Below are 26,514 nucleotides of genomic sequence, written 5' to 3' on the forward strand. Positions count from 1 at the left end.
ACAGTGAAAAGCGTGCATTCTCCAACAGTGCATCCATTCTACTCTCCTAAACTGCATCCATTATACAATGACAAAGCCAGACTTTCCAATACTGCACTCATTATACATTGTCAGACGCACACTCTGCTATAATACATATATTATGCAGTGACAGATCCATATTCTGCAATACTGCACTTATTATACCATGACAGACCCGCTCTTAGAAATGCAAGTCCCATTATACAGTAGCAAATGCACACATTTGAAAACTGTACAGACTGTTCCCAAATATTAAATGGGTCTCATTTTTCCAGATATTCATAAAGTCCACAAAAATTATTCACTATGGCAACGCCACCTTCACGGTATTGTAATGAATGGCATCAAAACCACATAAGGCTTATAAGAATGAACAATGACTAAAAGTTGCGGCAGGGAAGAAATCAGCTCTGATGATCGTGGGAAGAAGTGTATGTATGTCGGATTTTAATAATTTTATGGGAACTTGTTTTTATCCAGGGCTGTCCATATGTCAGGGTTTCATAAACGGGGGACAAACTGTACCCCATTCAGTGACAGACCCACAGTGACAAATCTGTTTACCTTCATTGGTTGGGGCATTGCGAATAAGAGTCAGGAAATCATGTTTGGATGAAGTCATGACTTTGGTTAGGCCTCAGTAGGAGTATTGTGTGCAGTTCTGGACACCCAAGTACAAATGAGATTAAACGGCATCTTGTTCAGCACAGATATTTTGGGCAGAAGGGCCTGTTCCTGTGCTGTATTGTTCTATGTTCTATGTACACCCATTTTACAGTGACGAATCTGCCTCTGTCCAATACTGCATTTGCAATATAGTGTCAAATCTGCACTCTCTAATACTGCACTCATAATCCAGCGAAGACCCATACCTTTCAATACTACACTCATTATACTGCGAGATAGTTATAAACCTGCATTCTCTAATACTACAATCATAATACAGAGAAAGACCTACACTTTCCAATACTACACCCATTATATAATGACAGATAAACCTCCACTCTCTAATATTGCAGATATGATTTGGTGAAAGACCCACACTTTCCACCACAGCAGCCATTATTAAGTGACAGAAGCACACTTACCATCTGTACTTATACACGGAGAATCTCCAAAGCCATACCCGGTATAAAGCGCCAGACTCACACATTCAAATACTGTACTGTATTCTCTCATTATATAATGACTAATAAAACGTTCTTCAGTGTTGTAGCCATTGCACTGTGACAAACTCACACTCTCTAATGTTACACCCATAACACAGAAAATCACATTCTCCACGCACCGGTGATACAAAGCATCCTCCAATACTGTACTCATAACACAATCAGACATTCACACTTACCAATTCTGCACCCTTTATGGGGATCGACTGCATTTTGCAATACCTGTAATACAGTAACATACCTGCACTCTCCAATATTGCACTGGTTATACACTGCCTGTTGCATTTTCCAATAGTGTGCCCATTATACAGTGAGACCTGCACCCTCCAATGATGCACCATTATACTGTGATTGGGCCATGCTCTCAAATATTGCAACTGTTATACAGTGAGAAACACACTCTCCAATACTGTATCCTGTGTAAGTTTACAGATACACACTTTGCAATATGGCATTTGTTAAACAATGACAGACTTGCACTCTCCTGAGCTGCAACCAAGGGCGGAAATCGCTATCAAAACATGGGGGGGGGACACAAACGCTTGGCGGCCGTGCGCGCGCACACACACACACACACGCGAGACTTCGGAGGCTTCGGCCGTGGGCCCTGTGGACGGTAACATCGCGAGCTGACCTGGTTGGTGACCGACTCCGAACTCCAACAACAGCAGCTTCGTCCGCCCCGAAACGTGGGGCTTCAATCGTCCCGTCCGCGGGGCCTTTCATCAACCGGCGCGGCTTAAAACCAACTGCGGGATCTTCCCCCCAGCGGGGCTTCAATATTTTTTTCCTCCAAATTTAAAAATCTGGATTACAAAACATGGGGGGGGGGAGGGGGGGATTTTCCCCCACCTCTAAAAACATGGAGGGGACACATCCCCACCCCCCCTCCCCCCCGGCATTTCCGCCCATGGCTGAAACTGTAATACAGCTACAAATACACACTCACCAATGCTACACCCATTAACAGCATTAGACATGTACTTCCTGATACTGTGCACATTGTGCAGTGACAGACACAAACTCTGAACATATTATACATTAAGAAACCTGCAATTTCTATCACATCACCCATTATACAGTAACAGACCCACATCTCAAATTCAATATTTGAAAATTCAATGTCTGAAGAAGGGTTTCGGCACGAAACGTCGCCTATTTCCTTCGCTCCATAGATGCTGCTGCACCCGCTGAGTTTCCCCAGCAATTTTGTGTACCTTCTCAAATTCAATACCTGTTGTATGGTAGACTTTAGAGATAGAGTGTAGAAATAGGCTCTTCAGCCCACCTAGTCCACTCCGACCAGCGATCACCCCGTACACTTGCACTTGCCTGCACACTGGGGACAATTTAGAATTTACAGAAGCCATTTAACCTACAAACCTTTATGTCTTTGGAGTGTGGGTGGAAACTCGAGCACCTGGAGAAAACCCACGTGGCCACAGAGAGAACGTACTAATTATGTACAGACAGCAACTGTAGTCAGGATCGAACCCGGGTCTCTGACACTGGAAGGCAGCAACCCTACTGCTGCGCCACTGTGCCGCCCTAAGTAGTAGTCCCATACTCTCCCATACTGAATCTGTTATTCACAGACCCACTCTCCAGGGCTCTCGCTTAACTTTTTTTCCCTGTTGCCAGCCGGGCAACCTTGGCAGCTTTTTAGATTGCCAAATGACAGTTTAGGTGGTCATTTAAGATGGCTTCCATTATCAAACATAGTTAAGATTAGCTCTGAGGACATTTCCAGGACAATAGGGTCAGGGAAGGGGGTGTGTGTGTGAATCAGTGCGGGGTGGATAGATAGCGGGGGGGTGGTTAGAAGGCAGTCGGTGCAGAATGGATGGATTGAGGCAGGTGAATTAGTACGTGTTGGTTGGAGCAGGTAGAATTGTGAGGGGAGAGCACGGGGGATGTCAGTGGTGTTGAATGGGGGGGTTCAGTACGGGATGGATGGGGGTAGACAAAAGTGTTGGAGAAACTCAGCGGGTGAGGCAGCATCTATGGAGCGAAGGAAATAGGCAACGTTTCGGGTCGAGACCCTTCTTCAAACTGTTCCCCCCATTCTTCTTGAATGGGAGAATCAGTACAGGATGGATGGGGGGGGTGGAAGATCAGCGCAGGATGAATGGGGGGGGGGGTCAGTATAGTGTGGATCGGAGGGTCTGTGCAGGATGAATGGGATATCACTACAGGATGAATGGGGGAAGGTGCAGGGTAATGGAGGGTGGGTCAGTACGGGATGAATGCGTGGATTAGTACAGGATGGATGGGGATTAGTACAGTATGGATGGAGGAGAAGTGCAGGATGGATGGGAAAGGGGTAAGTACAGGGTGAATTGGGGAGCCAGTGTAGGATGGATGGCGGCAAGAGAATTTATGCGAGGTGGATAGGGTGATCAGCGCAGGATGAATAGATTGGATGGGGGGGGAGATGGGGAGGGGAGCACAGGGGATGTCAGTGAGGACTGAATAGAGGCGGAAATGGGGATCAGTGCGGGATGTAGAGGAGGGGTCCCAGGATAAGGGGGGGGGGTGGAGGGGGCGTACGAGAGAGAGAGAGAAGGGGGGCGAGGTGGGGAGGAAGGAAGGTCAGCGCTCCCCGGACAATATCGTCCCGCTGCCTAGGCGGTTGGGAATTCCTCGCCACCCCCTCCCTCCTCCGCCAGCCAACAGCAAGGTGCGGGGCCGAGTGGTGCAGCTCAAAGATCCTACAGCTATAGTATCTTTGGTGCAGCTGCTTCAGAAGTGTCGGAGTGAAAGACGAGTCCCGCACAGCGGCTGCGACAGCGGCTCCATCTCCTCCTCCTCCCTGATAGTGGCCGCTGCTTGCAAACCTGCTAACGGCGATAACCGCTTTTAAAAAAACCCTCCCGCACGCCTTGGCCTCCTCCTCCCTCCCTCCTCCCGGCCTCGGCGTGCGGGAGGGTTTTTTTTTTAAAGCGCCGTTAGCGGATTTGCAAGCAGCGGCCCTTATCAGGGCGGGCGGTGGGCGGGAGGAGGAGGAGGTGATGGAGCCGCTGTTTGGCACCCGTCATTCGCTGCGACCCTTCGTCACCCCGCACCTAGCATCTTTCCCACGCAATACAGCCGTCACCGCCAACACAAAACGTTGCGTTCATTTTCTCCAGAGATGCTGCCTGACCCGCGGAGTTACTCCAGTTTTTTGTGTCTATCTTCGGTACAAACCAGTATCTGGTTGCCAAGATGGGCAAAATGACTCGGTGTTTAGTTGCCCAGCGGCGCTTTGAGTGGTCAATGGCACCCAGGCAACCGTTAATTTCGAGCCCTGTTCTCCAATACTGCCCTATTAAAGAGAGAGATCTGTAGTCTACAATACTTCACTCTTATACAACAACAGATATGCGTTCTCCAATTTTGCACCCATTTCTTGTGCAGACCCATACTCTCCCAAATTGAACACATTATATGTCGACAGGCCTGCCTACTCTAATTCTTCACCCATGATTCAATGACATCCACTCTTTCTGGTTCAAGGCTCCTTATACATGGACAGATAAGGACTCTCCACAACTACACCAATGATGTGGTGGAAGGTTCACACGCACCCATATTGCACATGTTGTAACAGTGACGCACCCTCTCTCTGCGTTATAACATGTCCTCTCCAATAAAGCACCAGTTATACATTCATAGAAACCGTTTAATCTCTTCCCTGTACGGGGACCCGACATTTTTGCTGTCGGTTCTCCGATGTCGTTGGGCCTAACATCGTGGAGACGGCGGCGGCCTCCGGCCAGAACTAACCTGAGGGCTCCAGTCGCGGAGCCTGCGGACTCGCCATTGCGGAGCTGGCCGACTCCGGAACGGGGAGAGCTGTGGTGGCGCGCGGCTGTGACCCGACTTCGGAGCTTCGGAGGCTCCGGCCGCAGTCCCGGTGGACAGGAACATCGGGAGCTCACAGGTCCCTGGTGGGAGACCGCTTTTCGGAGCTCCCGCAACGGCAACTTCTCCCGGCGGAATTGCGGGGTTTAAAGGACTTGGAGCGGGGCCTAACAACGCCTGGCGCGGCTTAAACGGCCGCGGGACTTGCCATCGCCCGTCGGGGGGTTTAACATCGGGAGCCCCAGTCGCCTCGATGCTGCAGTTGGACTGCTGGACCGTGGGAGAAGAACAAAGGAAAGAGATAAGACTTTTGCCTTCCATCACAGTGAGGAGATGTTGGAGATTCACTGTGTTGGATGTTTGTGTAAATTGTGTTAAGTGTGGGTCTTGTTTTTTTTTAAATAATGTTAAGACTGTAGAAATGTAATTTTGTTCAAACCAAGCTGTTTGAATGACAATAAAAGGCATTCTATTCTATTCTATTCTATTCGACTGAACCTGCACTCTCCGATACTGTACCTCATATACAGCCTGAACCTGTACTCTCCAATACTGCTACCTGTTACACAGCCCAAACCTGTACTCTGCAATACAGCACCTGCTATACAGCCTAAACCTGTACCTCTCCAATATAGCAGCCGTTATACAGCAGCAAACACATGTAAATACTGTACCCGTCATACGGCAACAGAAAGCACTTGTCATACTGCACCTGTTAATCAGTAGCAGACACGACCTCGTCAATGCTGTACCTGATTTTACAGTGACAAACCCGCTCTCTCAATTATGCTGTTATAAAGTTACAGCCCCGCATTCTCCAGTACAACAACTGTTTCCTGTGGCAGGGCCCGTACTCTCCCATACTGAACCTATTATACTGGTTATTTACAAAATCGCTCACTCCAATACTGCATTACGATTCAGTGACAATCCTTCAACACCGCACCAGTTATATTGTGACATGCACTCTTCAGTTCTGTAGCCATTATACTGTGACAAACCTGCACACACCATTACTGCATCTATTATACAGTGTCAGACTTGTGCTCGGTAATAAGTAGCCATAATACTATAGAAACATAGAAACATAGAAATTAGGTGCAGGAGTAGGCCATTCGGCCCTTCGAGCCTGCACCGCCATTCAATATGATCATGGCTGATCATCCAACTCAGTATCCCGTACCTGCCTTCTCTCCATACCCTCTGATCCCCTTAGCCACAAGGGCCACATCTAACTCCCTCTTAAATATAGCCAATGAACTGGCCTCGACTACCCTCTGTGGCAGGGAGTTCCAGAGATTCACCACTCTCTGTGTGAAAAAAGTTCTTCTCATCTCGGTTTTAAAGGATTTCCCCCTTATCCTTAAGCTGTGACCCCTTGTCCTGGACTTCCCCAACATTGGGAGCAATCTTCCTGCATCTAGCCTGTCCAACCCCTTAAGAATTTTGTAAGTTTCTATAAGATCCCCTCTCAATCTCCTAAATTCTAGAGAGTATAAACCAAGTCTATCCAGTCTTTCTTCATAAGACAGTCCTGACATCCCAGGAATCAGTCTGGTGAACCTTCTCTGCACTCCCTCTATGGCAATAATGTCCTTCCTCAGATTTGGAGACCAAAACTGTACGCAATACTCCAGGTGTGGTCTCACCAAGACCCTGTACAACTGCAGTAGAACCTCCCTGCTCCTATACTCAAATCCTTTTGCTATGAAAGCTAACATACCATTCGCTTTCTTCACTGCCTGCTGCACCTGCATGCCCACTTTCAATGACTGGTGTACCATGACACCCAGGTCTCGCTGCATCTCCCCTTTTCCTAGTCGGCCACCATTTAGATAATAGTCTGCTTTCCTGTTTTTGCCACCAAAATGGATAACCTCACATTTATCCACATTATACTGCATCTGCCAAACATTTGCCCACTCACCCAGCCTATCCAAGTCACCTTGCAGTCTCCTAGCATCCTCCTCACAGCTAACACTGCCCCCCAGCTTAGTGTCATCCGCAAACTTGGAGATATTGCCTTCAATTCCCTCATCCAGATCATTAATATATGCTGCAATCACTTTTACTGTACCTGATACGCATGCCCTCTCCAATACAATTCTACAGTGATGGACCCAAATTCTCCAATTCTGCACTCAATTATACATTGAGAAACTCATTCTGTCCAATATTGCAGCCTTTATACATAGACCCTGTCCAATTCTGCACCCATTGTTTAGTGACAGACCCATTCTCTTCAATTCTGCACCTATATTTCCACTAGTGGGAAAGTCTAGGACTAGAGGTCATAGTCTCAGAATTATAGGACGTTCCTTTAGGAAAGAGATGAGTAGAAATGTCTTTAGTCAGAGGGCGGTGAATCTGTGGAATTCTTTGCCACAGAAGGCTGTGGAGGCCAAGTCAGTGGATATTTTTTAATGTAGATAGATTCTTGATTAGTACAGGTATCAGAGGTTATGGGGAGAAAGCAGGAGAATGGGGGTAGGAGAGAGAGACAGATCAGCCATGATTGAATGGCATAGACTTGATGGGCCGAATGACCTAATTCTACTCTTATTCCTCATGACCTATGATCTCATAACAGATCTACATTCTTCAATACTGCACCCATTGTGAGTTAGAGACACGCCATCTCCAATAAACCCGTTATTCAGTGATGGACCCAAATTCTCCAATATTCCACCTCTTACACAGTGAGATCCACATACTGCACAGGTTATACCTGATCTGTCCAATGTTGCATCCATTATACAGTAACCGATCCAACCTCTCCATTTTGTCAGTGGAAGACATGTACTTCCCAATACTTTACCTGTTATGTGATATACCTATGCTCTCTATTTCTGCAACCATTATACAATGCCAGATCTGTACTCTCCACACTGAACCTATTATACATTGACAGGCCTGTTCACTCCAATAAGTCACCCATGATTCAATGATGTACACTCTGCAATACTGCACTCTTTATACAGTGACAGACTTGCACTATGCAACAACACATTTGTTATACAATGACAGATCCACATTCTCCAGTACTGCACACTTTGTATATGGCGAGGAGACACATCTCCAACACTAGATCAGTTATATACAGTGACAATCCCACACGCAATAGTGCACTCTTTGCATATAGTGACAGTCACACACTTTCGAATATTCAATCCATTGCACAATGATGGAGATCCAAAGAATTGCAGATGCTGGTTTACAAAATAAAACATAAAGTGCTGGAGGAACTCAGCTGGTCAGGCAACATCTCTGGAGAACATGAAGGACAAGAATAGACGATACTGCGGGTCAGGGCCCTTCTTCAGACACAATGACGAACCTGATATTTTCAATTCTGCAGTCATTTTCCAGTTACAAATCTACACTGTCTAATTCCTTATGCACCAACAAACCCACATGTTCCAACTTTACAACCATTATTCCATGACAAACATGTATTCCTCACTACTGAACCTGTTTTGCAGTCACAGATACGCATCCTCAAGTATTAGCGGCACGGGGAACAGCTTGTACAGCCATTGCCTCGCAGTGTCAGAGACCTGGGTTCAATCCTGTCCTTAGGTGCTGTCTGTGTGATGTTTGCACCTTCTCCATGCGACTACATGGGTTTTCTCTGGGTGCCCCGGTTTCCTCCCACATTCCAAAGATGTGTAGGTTTACATCTAAACTCTAAATCTAGTATACTTGTTATGCAGTGATGAACCCACCCTTTCCAAAACTGCATACGTCATACAGTAATAGACACAGGCTTTCCAGTATTGCACCGATAGTAGACATGCAGTTTTGAAAACTGCACCCATCACTTAGTACCAAACCCACTCTGTAATATGTCATGCATTTTGTCAGCAACAGGCATGTACTTCACAATTCTGCTCTTATAATTCAGTATTCTTTACTCTCCCATACCTTTGATTTAGTGGCACACCCACATTCTACAATACTGCTCACGTACACTCTCCAATACAGCCCCCATTATATATCGATAGACCTGCTCATTCTCTGTGCCCATTATTCACTGCCAGATCCGACCTCTCCAATACAGCACCCATTTTGTCAGTGACAGATCTGCACTCCCCAATACTGCATTCATATAGTGACAGACCCTTATTCTGCAAAGACACCTGTTATACAGTGACAGACCCGCACCGTGCACCACTGCACCCATTATATACACTCAGGCCCAGCACTGCCCTGTTATAAAATGACAGGCTTACACCCTCCAATACTGTACCAGTTATAGATTGACGGACCCACTCACTCTAATACCTCATCCATGATACAGAGAAAGACCCGTTCTCTGAAACACTGCACCCTTTGTTTATAGTGACATGCTCTCCAATACTTACCAAACCCACGCTCTGCAATTCTGTGCCTGTTGTACAGTGTCTGACCTGTGCTCTCCAATACTGCACCCGTGCAGTAACATTCCCGCTCTGTGCAGTACGGTAACCAACCACACTCTGCAATACTGCACCCGCTGTACAGTAACTGACCTATGCTCTGAAATACTATTGTACAGTGAAGACCCGCTCTCTCCACCACCGCAACCCTAGATAGAGTGACAGACACACACGCTCCTATACTGCAGCCATTATATAGTGACAGAACTGCATTTGCCAATTCTGCACACATCATTCAGCGACAGACCCGTCAGACACCTGCTGACTCCTATACTGCACCCACGTTTCAGTGACAGTCCTGCACTCTGCAATAGTGCACCCTTTGTACACGATGGCAGTCCTACATTCAACAGCGCTGCAATATTATTCTGCAACAGATCCACACTCTTCTATACTGCACCCGTTATGCGCACTGACAGTCCCACACTGTGCAATATTACACCAACTTTATGCAGTGACAGTCCTGCACTCTCCTGTACTGCACTGCTACACAGTAACACACCTGCTCTGTCCAATAATGCACCCTTCAGTCAGTAACAAACTGCATTCTCCAACTCTGCACCATCATTCAGTAACAAACTCAACTTCAATCATTATTCCACAATGTACCCGCACTCTCTGAAATTGCACCCATTACACAGTGACATGTGATATTGCATCTGTTCTGCACTGTCCAATACTTCACACGTTCTATCACTGACATTCACATGCATCCCAATTGAGCACCTCACAGCGCCAGAGACCCGGGCTCAATCCTGACCTCAGGTGCTATCTGTGTGAAGCTAGTACGTTTGCCCTGCAACTGCACGAGTTTCCTCTGGGTTTCCTCCAGTTTTCTCACATATTTGGTTAGGTTTATTATATTGTCACATGTGACTAGGCACAGTGAGATTCTTTGCTTGCATAAACAATGTATGTGAATAGCAGCCACGTACAGTTGAAAGCTTTGTTTCACATGCTATCCAAACAGATCATACATAGATACAATCAGTTCAAACGCAATCGCATTCAATAGAGCTATGGGGAAGATACTGAGTGCAGAGTATCATTCTCAACATTGTAGTGCATCAATTCCAAAGAAAAAAATCCACTGTCCTCAATGGAGTAGAGATGAATCGGACAGTATCTTAACATAGAAGGACCGTTCAGAAGCCTGATATAAGAGGGGTAGAATCTGTTGCTCAGTCTGGTGGTGCACACTTTCAAGCTTCTGTACCTCATGCTGGATGGGAGCAGGGAGAAGAAGGAATGATCAGGGTGGGACGTCTTTGATTATGTTGGTTGCTATTCTGTGGCAGCGTGAAGTGTCAATGGATCCCAACGACGTGTGGGTTTGTAGGTTAATTGGCCTCTGGAAAATTGTCCCTAATGTGTAGGGAGTTGATGAGAAAGTGGGCCAACGTAGAATTCATATGAACAGGCGATTGATGTCCGGAGTGGACTTGGTGGGGCTGACGGGCATGTTTCCATGTTGTGTCTCTAAAACAGCCATGTACTTCCCAATACTGTATCTATTGTGCAGTGACAGATTCACTCTCTCCAATTCTGCACCCACTAGGCAGTACCTTCATATTTAAACCATTAGACATGGACAGACCCACAATCTCCAGTACAGCGCCCATTACATAGTCAAGGACCTGAACTCATCCATACTTCACCCATTTGTCAGTAATAGACATGTATTTCCCAATACTGCACCCACGGAGCAATGACACATCGTTAAATATTCTGACAATCCCACGCTCTGCACTGACACACCCAGTGTTCCTAATCCTGTACCTGTGGGGTCTGACCTCTCGAATATTACACCTGCTATACAGTGATAGGTCTGTATTCACCAATATTGCAATCATTTTACAGTGACAAAGCCAACCTCTCCAACACTTCCCCCATTTGTCAATGACAGATCCAGAAGATATCCAATACAGCATCTTTTTGAAATACCGCACTCCACTTCTCCAATACCACACTCATTACACAGTGACAAACCCTATCTTTCCAATACTGCAACCGTTATACAGTGACAGTCCCTCACTCTACAATACTGCACCGTTTTGCAGTGTTGGCACCACACTCCAATACTGACCTCTGCTGCTCTCTATGTGGAGTGTGTACGCTCTCCCTATGAACTCCAAACTCCCTATGACTCTCTGGGTCTTGCAAAGATGTTGGAGGAAACCAGCAAGTTAGCTACAAATTATTGCCCTTATTGTGTAGGTGAGTGGCAGATTCTGGGAGGAGAAAGTATGGAGAATACAAAAAGATGAGGTTAATGTAGGATTCACACAGATGGGGCGGCACAGTGGCACATCAGTAGAGTTGCTTCATTACAGCGCCAGAGACCCAGGTTCGATCCTGACTATGGGTGCCATCTGTACGGAGTTTATACATCCTTCCTTTAACCACGCGGGTTTTCATCGAATGCTCTGGTTTCCACGTTCAAAAAATATACAGGTTTGGAGGTTAATTGGCTTTGGTAAAAATTGTAAAATGGATAGTGTGTAGGATAGTGCTAGTGTGCAGGGTGATCACTGGGACGAACGGCCTGTTTCTGAGCTGTATGTCTAAAGTCTAAAGTAAAGTCTAAAGATGGGTGATTGATGGTCAGTGCAGCCTCGATGGTTGAAAGGCTTGTTTCTGCATCATACGTCTTGTTGAGTCATAAAGTCACAAAAGGAAGATTAGTGACAGACTGGTAACTAGTAGACATGAAGGAGTCATGGTGGTGTCGGCCGAGAGGGAGTGTAAAGGGTGTGCCTGAGAGTGATGCCATAAAGGAGACATGAAATCTGAAATACCAGGGGAGATGAGAGTAGAATACAAAATGCCAGAAATGCAGATCACAAGACTGAAATGGCTGGTTATCTAAATTATTGGATCCCGATGGTTGTGATGTGCCATGTTGGAAGGTGAGATGATGTTCCTCAAGCTTACGCAGAGCTTTATTGAAGCAAAATGGGAGTGGAATGGAGAACTAAAATGACAGAAGACTGGAAGCTGGTCAGCATGGGCGTTGGGTCAAAGGGCCTGGTGCCATGCTGTGGGAATCAAGATCACCCTGATATTGGCAGTGCCACGTACCAAGACGCTGTGCAAAAACCTGTTTTGGGTGCTATCCATGCAAATCATATCGTACAACCCATACACAGATACAACAGGTTATGCAAAGAGAGAAAGACCAGAGTACAGAATATGGTTTTACCACGTACAATGTTACAGTTACAGAGAAAGTGCAGATAACAAATATGCAAGGGCCGTAATAAGGTTGGTTGGGAGATCCGGAATACACCTTTAGCTTATAAGAGCGCCATTCAGTAGTCTGATAACAGCAGGAAAGAACTGTTCCTGAACTGCGGTTCGCACTTTCAACCTTTTCTATCTTCTGCCCGATGGTAGAATGGAGAAGAGGGAATGACCAAGGTGTAAGTGGTCCTTGATTGCATTGGCTGGTTTTCTGTGGCAGCCGGGTGCAGGTGGAGTTGAAGTGGGAGAGGGGGTGGAAGCTGGTTTTGTGCGATGAACTACACCGCATCCACAACTCCCTGCAATTTCTTGTGGTCTGGGGGAGCAGTTGCCAAAGCAAGTTGTGATGCATTCCAACATGAAGCTTTCTACGGTGCTTCTATAGAAATTGTTAAGAGTCATTGGAGGCGTGCCACATGCTCTTAGTTTTCTGTGGAAGCAGAGATGCTGCAATGCTTTTTTTGGCTCTAGTGTCAATGCAGTTAATCCAGGACACATTATTAGTGATATTTATGCCTAGGAACATGAATCGCTCAACCATCTCCATTTCACTGATGCTAGAGGGGGGCATGTACACCACCTCATGTCCTGAAGTAAGCGACAAGCTCCTTTGCTAACGCTGAGGGAGAGGTAGTTGTCTTGCCACTGTATTACTAAGCTCTCTATCTGCTTCTTGTCCAACATCTCAACATCGTGCAATATCCGTCCGCTTCAGTCATATTGTCCGCTAACCTGTAAATGGAGTTAGAGTAGATGTTGTCCGCAGTCGCGAGTGTGTATCCTTGCAGACTGACGGAGGCATAGTGCAGCGTCACCCAATCTCTGTTTGTTTCTTCATCCAGAGGAGATCATGCTGATGGGGATGGGTGCAGGACATTCCATTGGAAGTGTAAGTGGACTAACTGCTTCATCTGAAAGGAGTGGTTGGGTTGCTGGAAGTCAAAGGGCAGGTCAAAGGGCACCCTCTATACTGTCATGAGAAGGGAAGGGATAACTGGAGGAATGGAACAGCGATATGCAAAAGGGAATGGTCAGTGAAATGTTGAAAGGGGAGATTTGGAGTTTAGGTATCCCATGGCTGATTATATGATTGGAGACAATCATTTAAACTGAGGTATTTAGCAACGGCTTCTTGCAGAAGAGGTCAATCTATGGAATCCTCTACCCTAGAGGGTTGTGACTGTCAGATAATAGGGGGGAGTTTAAGATAAAGTATGTGCATTTTTTTGAAAGGTCAGGGAAGTGAGGGACTGTCACAGAACTGGCAGAGAGAGGGAGATGAGGCCTGGGGCAGATCAGCGGTGATCAAATTGACTGGCGGGTCAGGCTTGAGGGCTGGATGGCTTATTCCTGCTCCTATGTTCTAGTGTTGTGCAGAGAACACCTGGCCTTTTACTTCCAAAATGCTGGGACCCAAGCCTTTCCTCCAAACTAGTGAACTGCATCTGGTGCTCACGATGTGGCCTCCTCTACACCAGGAGAACCAAAAGCTTCAATCCAGTCCACAGGGGATTTGCAGACTTTCATTTGCCTGTCACTTTAACCCATACTGACCTGCCTGCCCCCTTCATTGTTATGCCCAAGGAAAAGCTCCTCATCCTCCCACTGAAGACAACACAGCCTTCAAGACTCAACACTGACTTCAATAATTTCAGTTAACCACTCATTCCTGCATGTCAGAAGGACCACAGATGATGGTTTATGCCGACGATAGACACAAACTCACTCTTATGTTTTATGCCCAATCTATGAGGGCAAGTATAGCATGTACATTCTTTGCCCATGTCGCCACTTCAGAGTTGTCTGCCAAGGTCTCTCTGTTCATCAACACTCCTTTGGCTCCTATCATTTACTGTATAATGTCCTCCACATTTGACACCACAAAATGAATAAACCCCACATTTGTCAGGATTAAATTCTATCTATAATTCACCAGCTGATATATATTTTGTTGTAGTCTTTGACAACCTTCCTCACTTTTTCTCACATTTCCCACATTTCCAGAATTCAGTTCCTTTCTCACTGGTGTTTCAGATTTAATTTGTCTTCTCCTACTTAAACCCAGAAATAGCAATGCTGCTTTTTCAGTTGACACTCTGCTATAAGATCTTTGGTTGACACTGCCAATCCTTGTGTTACTCTGATCTTCTGATCTTTACCACAGCATAGGCACTCCCTTTAATTCTCCCCAGCCCTTGACTCTCTTTACAAAGTAAAGCTTGTCCCATTTCTAAATTTCACCTGTTCTGATGAAAGGTCACTGACCTGAAATATTCACTCTGTTTCTCTCTTGCCAGTTGCTGTCTGACCTGCTGAGTAATCCCAGCTTTTTGTGCGTTTTATGTTTCTCATATAATATATACAGTGATAACTACTGAGAAATAACCTCATGATAACAAAATGCTTAGTTGCCCTAGATCATGATTATAAATTCATTATTAATCTTTAAGAAATAGAAACAATCTCAAACCAAGGTTTTAAATTTTGTTAACAGGTTGAGGGATGGGTGAAATAAGACAGGAATTCATCATTGGAGATTTGATAAGATTACAAATAAGGTACATATCCAGAGAGATATCCAACAGTTATCAAGCCCTGTATTCCCTAAAAGAGTGGGGGTTCAGTGTATGAGTGTGTGCATGAGTGTTCAGTCCTCAGCTCCAATACTGTGTGGAGTATCTCTATGACTACAAGGGTTTCTACTGGGTGCTCTGGTTTCCTCCCACTTACCAAAATATGTGGAAGTTTAAATGGTCACTGAAAAATTCTCCCATTGTGCAGGCAAGTGGTGGAATCGAGGGGGGAAGTTGATGGGAATGTGAGAGGAAATAAGTAACAGCGAAATGCGGAGGAGTGGGAGTGATGGGAATTCTGCAAGAACCAGCAGAGACTTGATGGGCCAAATGGCCTCCCTCATGTGGGCATGGAAGTAACAGATACAGGTGATGTTGTAATTGCAACCTTGAAATGTCACATTTACTACAGAGCTCCTGTTCCGTACATTAAAGGACAGCAATAAAGCACCAAGGTTTCAAAGGAAAAAATAAATCAAGGGGAGGAATTAATTGGATTCAAAAGATTAGAAAAGATAATTGAGAAGCTAACCACATTAAATATAGTAAATCTTCCTGGACATGACTGCTTCACCCCCAGGGTTTTTTCCAAATAGTGAGAAATTGTTGATGGTTTATTCATGATCTGCCAATCATTCTCAATTCAGGAATCATCCCCCTAGTTTGCAGTATTTCCAACATTACTTGAATATTCAAAGCCAGTAGAGAGAAACTAGGAAATTATAGAGCTATTAGTCCAAAATCAGTTGCAATGAAGTTGATTGAATCACTATTCAAAGTAGAGTATTAAATAAGAACAAGCGGATGCAATTTTTTTTTCTTTAAATAGGCAGTATAAATCTGATAGATTTGGTTTAAGAACAATTGTTAATCATGTGGGTTTTCAGAAGTTGTTTGACAAAATTACACAAAATAATGACACAAATTCAGCCTGACCCGCTGAGTTGATCCAGCAATTTGCATCTATCTTTCTTACGCAAAAAGATGGCGTTTACAAAATGGGGGCAAAGGGGCATAGAGAGTACAGCCTCTGCCTCAAAGCGCCAACAAACAGGGTTTGATCCCGACCTCCGGTACTGTGCATGCGGAGTGTGCATGTTCTCCCCATGACAGTGTGGGTTTCCAGCCGCATCCCAAAGATGTGCAGGTTGGTAGATTCGACATTGTCCTGGTGTAGGTAGAGCAAGGATGGTGGTGATGGGAATGTGAGGAGAATTAAATAGCATGAGTGTGAATGGGTTTTTGATGGCGGGCATGGACTTGGTGGGTCAAAGGGACTGTTTCCATGCTACACGACTCTATGGCAAAAATTAAGGGAAGGGAATTTCGGGATTGGATATAGAATTACATTGGAGGCAAGAGGAAGGAGAGCTAATGATTTTATGTTCAAATTGGTGGAGTGTGACATGTGAATCCCCGGAGATGGGCCTGAAACATCACTCTTTTCTTTCCACACATATCTGTGAGTGACTTGAGTGATGGAGTGCCATGCATCTATGTTCGCTCACTATGGAGTGTTAGGGGACATGTTAGGGGATAAAAAATGTAGGTGGAAGCAGAAAGTTTCAAACAGGCACTGGCAGATTAAGTGAGTGGGCAAAACTGTGCCAATAAACAGCTGGCTCTAGCCTGGGTGAGACAGTTCACTAATGGATGGCAGCTTACTATCTCAGTGGGGCTGCAATGCAAAGAGGTGGACATTGTGTCATGGCCATGTATAATTCTGGCTAGACCCCTGGTTGGAACATGATACTAAAGTGCAGATTCTGAAAACCCGAAACAGAAAATGCTGGAAAGACCTGCAGGTCAGGGCAGCATCTGTAGAGAGAGAAACACCATCCTAATCCAAGATGACGCCGGAGCCAGGAGACTCTGCATGCTGGTCACAGAAGTGGTTCTGCAACCATTCATTACAATCGCTCCACTCTTTTAAACCTCCACTCCAACAGCAGGTTTTCTTACTCTAACTATGCTTTTCTTAATCTCCCTTTAACGTGTACACTGCGGATGACTTGCTGGATAGCACAAACTCAAAAAAGTTTTGCACTGCACTTTAGTACACATGACAATAATAATAAACTAAACTAAACTGAGCTAAACCCTATATCTGAACTGGAGAGGAGGGAAAACAGCAAGAGCGTGGCATTGACCGCACAACGGGAAGGATATATTGGCACAGATGAATGAAACTGGCATTAAAAGGAGTTAAATTAGAAAGAGTTGCTGAGAATTGTTTAATATTCCCTTGGATACAGGGTGCAATGTAATGGTGTAGGGGTTTAAAATGATCACAGATGATACATAATAAGGCAGGAAGACAGGTTGTATTCTCTCTGATGGGGTGGCCCATATTGGGGAGACAGGATTTCACACAGAGCTAGGTCTACCATGGGCAATGATGGCAAGTGCTTGCCCCACCAGACATTTTTTTAAATCCACAAGCCTTCCCCAAAAACTGGTCAATTGAACTTTTCAGACCAGTAATTGGTCGACTTTCATATTGCATAATTCTAGTTTTCTCCCAAATCTGCAACATGTGAACTCAGAGCAGAACAGGCTGGAATGGTTGAATGGTTTATTTGCTATTATTCTCAGTGCAGGCCAGAGTCAGAGCTGTAAATGTCACTGCTGTACCCGACTGTGCGAGATATGCTGCTTCCTGGCCAGACATCCTCGGGCAGAAAGTCTGCCTACACCGAGCATAATCGTTCTGTCATGATGTGAATGCAGAATTTTTAAAAAATCATCCAGCCACCATTCCACAGTGGCTGGAATCTAACTGACAGCTCAGCACTCAATACCTTGTTGCGCTGCACTCACATCCAGTTCAGGGTCCACAGAGATTAAAGCATTAAAGGCATCCATTTTTAAACAGCACTCCACATAATCAATCACACACAAAGAAAAACAAGTCTCACGCCGGGACTTGGCACCCATCCCGACAGACGATCACCCATTACAGCGGTGGCTCTGTGAAGATAGCTCTACTTTCACTCTCACCCAACTCAGCAGGTCATGGGATCAATTCCCGCTTCAGCTTGGAGCACACAAAATCAGGCTGGCACACTGCAGTGCAGTTACTGAGGGTCGAGGTCCGTTGAGCTACTTTACAACCCTTGATACTCAATACTGACCTCAACAGATAACCAGTTTGTGTCAGAACCTGCCACCAGTGAAAATTTCCATCATCCTCCTTTATTTCAGATTCCCAGCAACTACTGTGTTATGCATCTCGCATTTCCAGCCTGGTTATTGTATTTCTCCCATTCAACCTCTTCAGACCTAAACCAGCTTCAGACAGGCCAGCTTTAATAAAAGCTATTTATCATCTTTCTTAGACATCAGCAACTGAGTCGAAGTTACTGGACAACCTTGGTATCTACCCTATCACACACATTATGCTCTCCACCCCTTCCTCTCTATGCAACTTAATACATGCTTACTTTCTCACTTTTCCAAGATCCAATAAAGGGACATCAACACGACCCTGTTGTGGAATTCTGGTTCTCTCTCTCCACAGATGCTGCTGATCTGCAGCGCGTCTCCACCATGTATTGGCTTTTATTTCAGAACTTCATCTTCTGCAATGTTTCTACTTTTTTTTGTAAATCAAGATGTTTCATCCTTCCTGTGAAAAAGCTAAATCAAAGACTGAAATGTCGAATGGACACTCTGCTGCATTTATTTCAAAGAAGAATTGCAACATGTTTTCCCCATATCTTGGTTCATATTTGTTTTCCAAATAAAATTATTAAAGCAGACTAATCATTTTCTTGCTGCTGTTTAAGGTAACGTGCTGTTTGTAAAATGGCTGACACAAGGAACTGCAAATACTGGTTTACAAAGTAAGACACAAAGTGCTGGAGTAACTCAACGGGTCAGGCAACATCATTGGAGGACGTGGATAGGTGACATTTCAGGTTGGGGATCTTCTTCAGGATGACCATAGTAGGAGGGAGAAAGTTAGAAGAGATGTGGGGCAGAACAAAGCCTGGCAAGTGATAGGTGGATACAGCTGAGGGGGAGGGGAGGGGGGTGGGAGAGAGGGGGGGTTGATTAGCAATTGGGTGGACAAAAGCCACCAGTGAAAAGACAACAAAAGGCTGTGAGAAGTGGCAAGAATTATGAAGCCAGAGGGACAGATATAGTGGAAAGGGATAGGGGGAACAGATAGTGGGAGATGTGGGTGCGCATCCAAGTGGAACATAAGCGAGAGAGAGGAAAAAGGGGGTGGAACTTGGGAGGGGTGGGGGGGGGGGGGGGGGAGAGAGTGGGGTTGGTGGTTAGGTACCTAAAATAAGATAATTCAATGATTGAAATGGCTGCTACAGTTACCATTGACTGCAGTTTAACATTCTTCAATAACTGGGATGCATCCAAGGTGGTGAAAAGAGCAATGTAAGTACGTATTTATTTACATTGGCCAATATTTAACCTTCAACCAACATCACTACCACAGATTTTCTGGTCAACATCACACGTTTGTCCAACTGGTTATATTGGCTGCCATCTAACATTAAACCACGAGCTCCCAGCGCGAGAACCGGGGAGAGTGTGGTGGCACATGCAGAGGGGGAGAAGATGCTCGGCTTCCTGAACCCTGCACTCCCAGGCCTGGCCGTCATCTCACCCCGCTACTACCTGCCTGGCTGCTCTCAATGTCTCCCAAGTATGTCACCCAGCTACACTGGACCAGGAACAAAATCACATAGCAGTTCAGAGAGAGCTGTGCCAGAGGATAACTGAATGGTCAAGGACAGAAGGCAGCCCTTGAGCCATCCTATGCTCTTTGAAGAAGCTCTCTACTCTCTCACACTCCACCCACAGTTCTACCTAGATTTCTGTTTCCCTGAGTGTGGATCCAATTCCCAACAGCTGAAAGTTAAAAAAAACCCAAATGGCTGGAGGAACGTAGCAGGTCAGGCAGTGAAGGGAAATGTGGAGGAAAATGGGCAATCAACGTTTCGGGTCCGGACCCTCCATCAATCAGAAGGGTCCTTACCTGAAACGTCACCTGTCCATTTCCCCACACCATATGCTGCCTGACCCACTCATTTCCTCGAGCGATTTGCTTTCCATTCCAAGAGTCCAGCCTCAGCAATCTCTTGTGTAGGAAGGAACTGCAGATGCTAGTTTAAACTGAAGATAGACACAAAATGCTGGAGTAACTCGGCAGGACAGGCAGCATCTTTGGAGAGAAAGAGTGGGTGAAATTTTGGGTTGAGATTCCTCTCACATCTTTTGTTCAAATAATGACCGTTCATCAGAAAATAATGAAAAATAAGTCTCAAAATTTCTATTTGACCGACTGATTCTCCATCTTCCAATCAAGCATGAGACAGTACAGTAAAAGCACACTGCCAAGTGGCACGGGTCCAGCTGAGTGTAACCACAACTGCCAAAAATGTATTTAGTCCTTCAATTAGGCGGCTGGCCTGTATGTATATTACGATCACGATAGCTAATTAATGTTGTTGCTGTGAGAGGTCGTCCTGTTACCGTGCAAAGCTTGTTGCAAACACAAGGCCAACAACAAAGGAGTCATCGTCATCCTGCGACAATCTAGTGGATTCCACCGGTTGCCCATTGATCTTTTCTTGAGAGCAACACAGCAGCTTGATAGTGGTCCCCCTCTTGTCCCAGGGATGCTCTAAGTGACTGCAATTAAAGAGCCTTTAGGGAGCCCCTTCTCTCCCTCCCCATTTCCCGACACATTTAAACTTGGAATACATACACAATTGCTCGAGCACAGAATCTGGGCTGGTGGCCTCTGCTCACACCTCTCAGCTAACACACTCACCCATCTGCCTCTCAGTAAGCACAGAATATTATGAGGAACAGCAAAGAAAGTTCTCCTTTATGTCCTGGCCAATATTTATCCTTCAACCAATATCACTGGTAGAGAATATGTAGGAAGTAACAGCAGATGCTGGTTTAATCCGAAGAGAGACAGAAAACTGGTCAATGTCACGTGGTTGTTGCTTATGGGAGTTTGCTGTACAAAAAGTGGTGGTGCTGCTGCTGCAGTCTCTGAATTATCACACTGACCATGCTTCAAAAAGTACTTATTGACCTTAAAGCATTTTGTGAGGTCATCAAATTTGGACCAGGGGTTGTAGATTCAAATTGCTGCTACACAAATAATACAGATTGGCTTTCACACTTAGAATTTACTTTCTGGAGTGTGAGAGGAAAAGCAACACTCAGAGAATTGCTGCTCCAACAATCCAGCTTCAATCCTGACCTTGGATAGAGTGGATGTGGAGAGGATAGTGGATGTGGAGAGGATGTTTCTACTAGTGGAAGAATCTAGGACTAGAGGTCATAGCCTCCGAATTAAAGGAGTTTCTTTTAGGAAGGAGATGAGGAAGAATTTCTTTAGTCAGAGGGTGGTGAATCTGTGGAATTCTAGGCCACATAAGGCTGTCAACGCCGTCAGTGGATATATTGAAGGCAGATAGATAGTTGATTAATACAGGTGTCAGAGGTAATGGGGTTAGGAGGGAGAAATAGATCAGCCATGATTGATGGCTGAATGACCTAATTCTGCTCCTATCACATGATCTCATGACCTCAGGTGCTCTCAGTGTGCAGTTTGCATGTTCTCTCAGTGGCCTCATGGGTTTTCTCCGGGCGCTCCGGTTTACTCTCACACCCAGTCATGTGGCTTGGTCGGTTAGTTGACCACTGTAACCTGCCCAGCATGTGTAGTGGGATAATCTGGGGGGGGGGGGGGGGGGGGGGGGGAGTTGATGGGACCATGGGATGAATAATAATGCGATTAGCCTAAAACAGGAGCCTAATGGTTGGTGTGGACACAATGGGCCAAAGGGCCTGTTTTCATGCTCTATTACTGACAAGTGGAAAGAGCTGCCAGTTGGGGGACTGGAAGCTAAATCCTTCTTGAGATTGACACGTGTTGGATTGTTGGAAATTTGCCTTCCCTGAATGTACAATATCCTTTAGACAGCCTTCCTCATTCTCAAGGACTACTTTGTAATATTCACAAACTAGGGAGACAGTAGGTTTATTGGATGAGAAATTTGCTCTACATGTCTTTGCCCGTTGCATGTGATGAGGTAGAAAAAGAATGAATGCAAGATGGTGAAGTAAAATAATAGAGGGCAAGTGAAGAGGCAGAGAAAGCAGGAGGAAGCATCATGTTTCATTAAGCTTTGTTTCAAACCGAGATTGGACATTAGTGACTCATCACTGGATGAGCAGAAGATTGGAACAAGGAAGGCCATTTAATCCTACAATCAAATCTGTCATTTTAATGCAATTCATCCACTTCATGTGATCAAACCGTACGAAAATTAACCTATTTGAAGGAAGCTCCGAGTTGCTGCTTTCCAATACATTTATGTGCATCCTAGTTTAATTCCAAAAATGTTCTTTTCTAATCCTTTGGGCTCCCCCGCCATAGGTAATAATCTCCCTCTCATTCGCTCTATCCTTGTCTTATTTATCACTTTATAGACCTCCATCAGATCATCCCGATTAGTCTGAGAAACACGTCCTGATAATCTAACCCTCTTTAGGTCCAATCCAATATGGAACATTAACACGGTTTCTTTTTTTTCCCAAATCTAAGCAGATAAAATTGACGGATTTAAAACCTCAGCTAATTTTCTAAACGATTCGCTGATTTGCCAATAACGTGGATGCCACGAGTCTCTTTAAAAAAGTCAGTGTCATTTTTTTATCTCTGCAAAATGAATTACACCACCCCGCAAACAAATTAATAGCAACATGCTGAAATAAACGTCCCTGTGACTGTAGATGGGCCACGCCGTAGAACGCTGATCTAAAATGTTGCAAAAACAGATACCAGAAATTGGTTACAACACAAGAGATATGCTGTGTAATACAGCTACCAGAACTGCACAGGTAAAAAAAGTCACTGTCAATGGGCATCTCAGCAGTATGAGAAACCCCATTGTACAATGCCGAGGACACAAATGACTGTAGATATTTAAAAGCAAGGACCCCTTTTTAGTGATGTCTACCTCATAATTAAGCCCACAGCACGCTTTATTAGATCGAATCTTATTACATTAACCACCGGTAACTCGCACATTAATCAACACTATATTGCGTTGCTTCGATCATTGACACATGAAGCAAAACACGCTACAAATCTGCCACTTAATCAGGTATTGTTATTTTTCACTAAGGTCAAATGAGGCTGCCACTGAATTATTCCCTTTTGAATGACGTGGAGACTGGCCACTTGCACCACCTCCTAGTCATAGCGGGAGAAAGAGACCGAAAAATAATGTCCCTGGATCAGTGCAATGGAATGGGATGTTTTAAATAACCATTAATATTAAAGGAAATAATTTTGGACCAAATAGTCAGAATGATTAAACGGTACATCGGCTGGTAGGAAATCTAAACAAGTCACTTATAAACGGTTGGAAAATATACTTCGCAGATTTGAAACTATGTCCCAGAGAAACTGAGGGACATCGATATTGTTTGTTAGTTTATTACCCTGTTGTCTGAAGCAGGGATAGAAGCTCGTCAAAAAGCAAATGATACCATTTTGAATTAATGTGGCTAAACCAATGACTTAGCTGTAATAAAATGCATTGGACTGCCAAAGTTGCACAAGCAGCACATTCAACTGATTTCTAAGCACAATTCGTGTTTCAAAATCGGAATAAATATTGCTTTAAAACTCTGTCACAAGCGAAATGGTCAGTATAAATGACAATTGCATTTATCCGTTCGGTTGGCGTGTTAGCAATATTTCCTGTTGCACTCCACAACGTACACACATCTTAAACAACCTGATCCCTGCCAGATGCCCCCCCCCCCGGAGCCAGTGCATAATATTTTTAAACATTCACCTGCTGCCAGTTTTCCTCTAAAGAAGGCTGCGAAGAGAAATAACCAGTGTCGTGGACAAGTTGCAGCTCCTGGAATATACTGTAATTCGCCAAAACATCCATGATGATGATGATGATGGAGAAATGGGAAAGGGGGGGGTGGGCGAGGAAGGGGGGGGGGGGGGAGGGGGGGGGGGGAGAAGGGAAAGGGCGAGAAGGGGGGGGGGGGAGGGAGGGGAAAGGGAGAAGGGGGTGATTATTGATGACAATGAGGAGCAGATCGGATCCCGCTGCAATTAGCACCCAAAAAGCAGCCAGTCTTTGGTCATCCAGGCAATGCAAAGCAAACCTCTCCAAAAACAATAATAAATTGGAAAGTCAATATCTTTGATTGCAATCCTTCTGCAGACTCCAACGCTAGCAGATCTTTGGACAAGAATGGACTCGGGGACATGTGATGTCCATGTATTTCCGCATTGGCGATGCTTCTCCTTTGCAATCCTTGCTTTAATTTTTTTTCTCTCTCTCCCTCTCTCTCCCTCTGCCTCTTTAGCAGAAGGCACCACTGGGCTGCAAAGCAAAGGGGTAGACTGGCAGGGGGAGAAACACAGTGAACGCAGCCAGCTGAGGGGAGAGCAGTGGGCAGCTCCTGTCAATCACAGCGGCCGCCCGCTCCGTAAAAGGGCAACGCACGCTGATGTCACCGCCAGCCAATGGGAGAGCCGGAGATGGAGCGACTCGTTGGCTCCTCCCTCGGCGGGTGAAACGCGCCCGCCCATTGGCTGTCGGCGGGGCTCCCTGCTCCCTTATTTGGTATTGAGAGGGAAGTTATTTTTAGACGCCTTTATAAAGGCTGCAACAGGGTTTGGACGAGCTAGAGAGAGATGGTTAGCGTGGTGTGTGGATCCATGCAAGTAGGCAACTTCTGCAATCTAGACCCACAGACATGCTTGCTAAAATAAGAAGCTGCTTGTAAATAGGCTTATCTAAAAACAGAACAGTGAATGAAGACACTGCTACAGTTTCTTTGGAGGGGATCCTGAACTGAGAGCTGGGAGTGAGACATTTAAATGTTCAGACCACCGTTGCCCCATCTGCATTGCGAGACCGATGCTGTGGAATGTTTGTAGGGTTAGTCATTGAGAATGCCGCTTGATAATTAAAACAGCATGGAATTTCTCATCCCCTGTACCAATCTGATCATGGTTTATGAAAATAGAATGCTTACTTCATTGGGAACCTTGGCTTTAAATGGCATTATTTGCAAGTTTTAGTTTTGACTGAAACCTTTTTAGCTTCTTAAACCAACAACATTTATGTGACTAGCCACCGTTTTCTCACCAATGACTGATCTTCTCTCCTTATTTGACCCCATTTATTATCTTTTTATCTCTAGAAATTGTCTGCCCATCTGCAAATCCAAACCCCCTATCACATTCCAAACTTTGTCCCGCCCCCATCTGTTTTCCAGCTTTCTCTCCCCTTCTGAGTCTGGAGAAGGGTCCTGACTCAAAACGGTGCTTGAGCTTTCCTTTCAGAGGTGCTGCCTGACCCATTGAGTTGCTTCAGCACTTTGTGTTTTACTCAATGTTCCAGCATTTACAGTTCCTTGTTTCACCAGATGTGTGGGGTCCTGTTTGGCTTTCACAGGACCACTTGGCTTCAGACCCTAAAGAGTTGAATTCCTGAGATTTAGTGAATGTGATTGCCTTGACATCCAGATATCATTTGACTGTGATATTAAGGCACACTGATAAAATAGGTTAATGTGCAACAATGCTCCAATGGTTGAAGTCATCCCTCATGCAAAGGAAGGGTATTGTGGTGACCCACAAGACTGCAGTTGCTGGAATCTTGAGCAAAAAAACAAAGTGCTGGATAAACACTCAGTAGGCCAGGCAGCATCTGTGGATGGAAATAGAGCTAGAACATTACATCACAAGAACAGGCCTTTCAGCTCATGATGTCTGTGCCGAACATGATGTGAAGACTATCGCTTATCTACCTGGAGATGGGATAATCCATCTCCCTCCATTCTCTGCATATCCATATGCCTATCCAAATGCCAACGGATAGATGGTGTTTGGGTCAGGACCCTTTGTCAGTCTGACAAATGGTACCGACCCAAAATGTTGATTGTTCATTTCCCTCCACAGATGCTACCAGACCACTGATTTCCTGCAGTAACTGTTTTATTGCTTAAGGTGGTTGTAGTTGTATGGAGGTTCCATGCCCCAGTCTCAGGACATCACTGCAGGAAGTTCCTGAAGGCACTGTTCAAAACTCAACCATCTTCAGCATCCTCCATCACTAGTCTTTGTTTTATTACATCAGAGGAGGAACATTGGTGTGTATTTGCATAATGTTCAATTCCATTTGCAACTCCCTGGCAATGCCTGCCAGCAGCAAC

At 45.2% G+C, this 26,514-nt stretch overlaps 1 protein-coding gene across 1 annotated transcript in view; it reads right to left on the bottom strand.

The window, feature by feature from the left end:
- Positions 1-24,768, bottom strand: part of klf7 (Kruppel like factor 7) — a 73,367-nt gene extending 48,599 nt beyond the window's left edge. Inside the window, exon 1 of the mRNA XM_033024341.1 lies at positions 24,126-24,768. Within this exon, the coding sequence (XP_032880232.1) occupies positions 24,126-24,227 (102 nt within the window). The 5' untranslated portion in view covers positions 24,228-24,768. The remainder of the gene's footprint in view (positions 1-24,125) is intronic.
- Positions 24,769-26,514: the final 1,746 nt, after the last annotated feature.

This window comes from Amblyraja radiata, chromosome 7 (genome assembly GCF_010909765.2).
Source record: "Amblyraja radiata isolate CabotCenter1 chromosome 7, sAmbRad1.1.pri, whole genome shotgun sequence".
Taxonomy (NCBI): Eukaryota; Metazoa; Chordata; class Chondrichthyes; order Rajiformes; family Rajidae; genus Amblyraja; species Amblyraja radiata.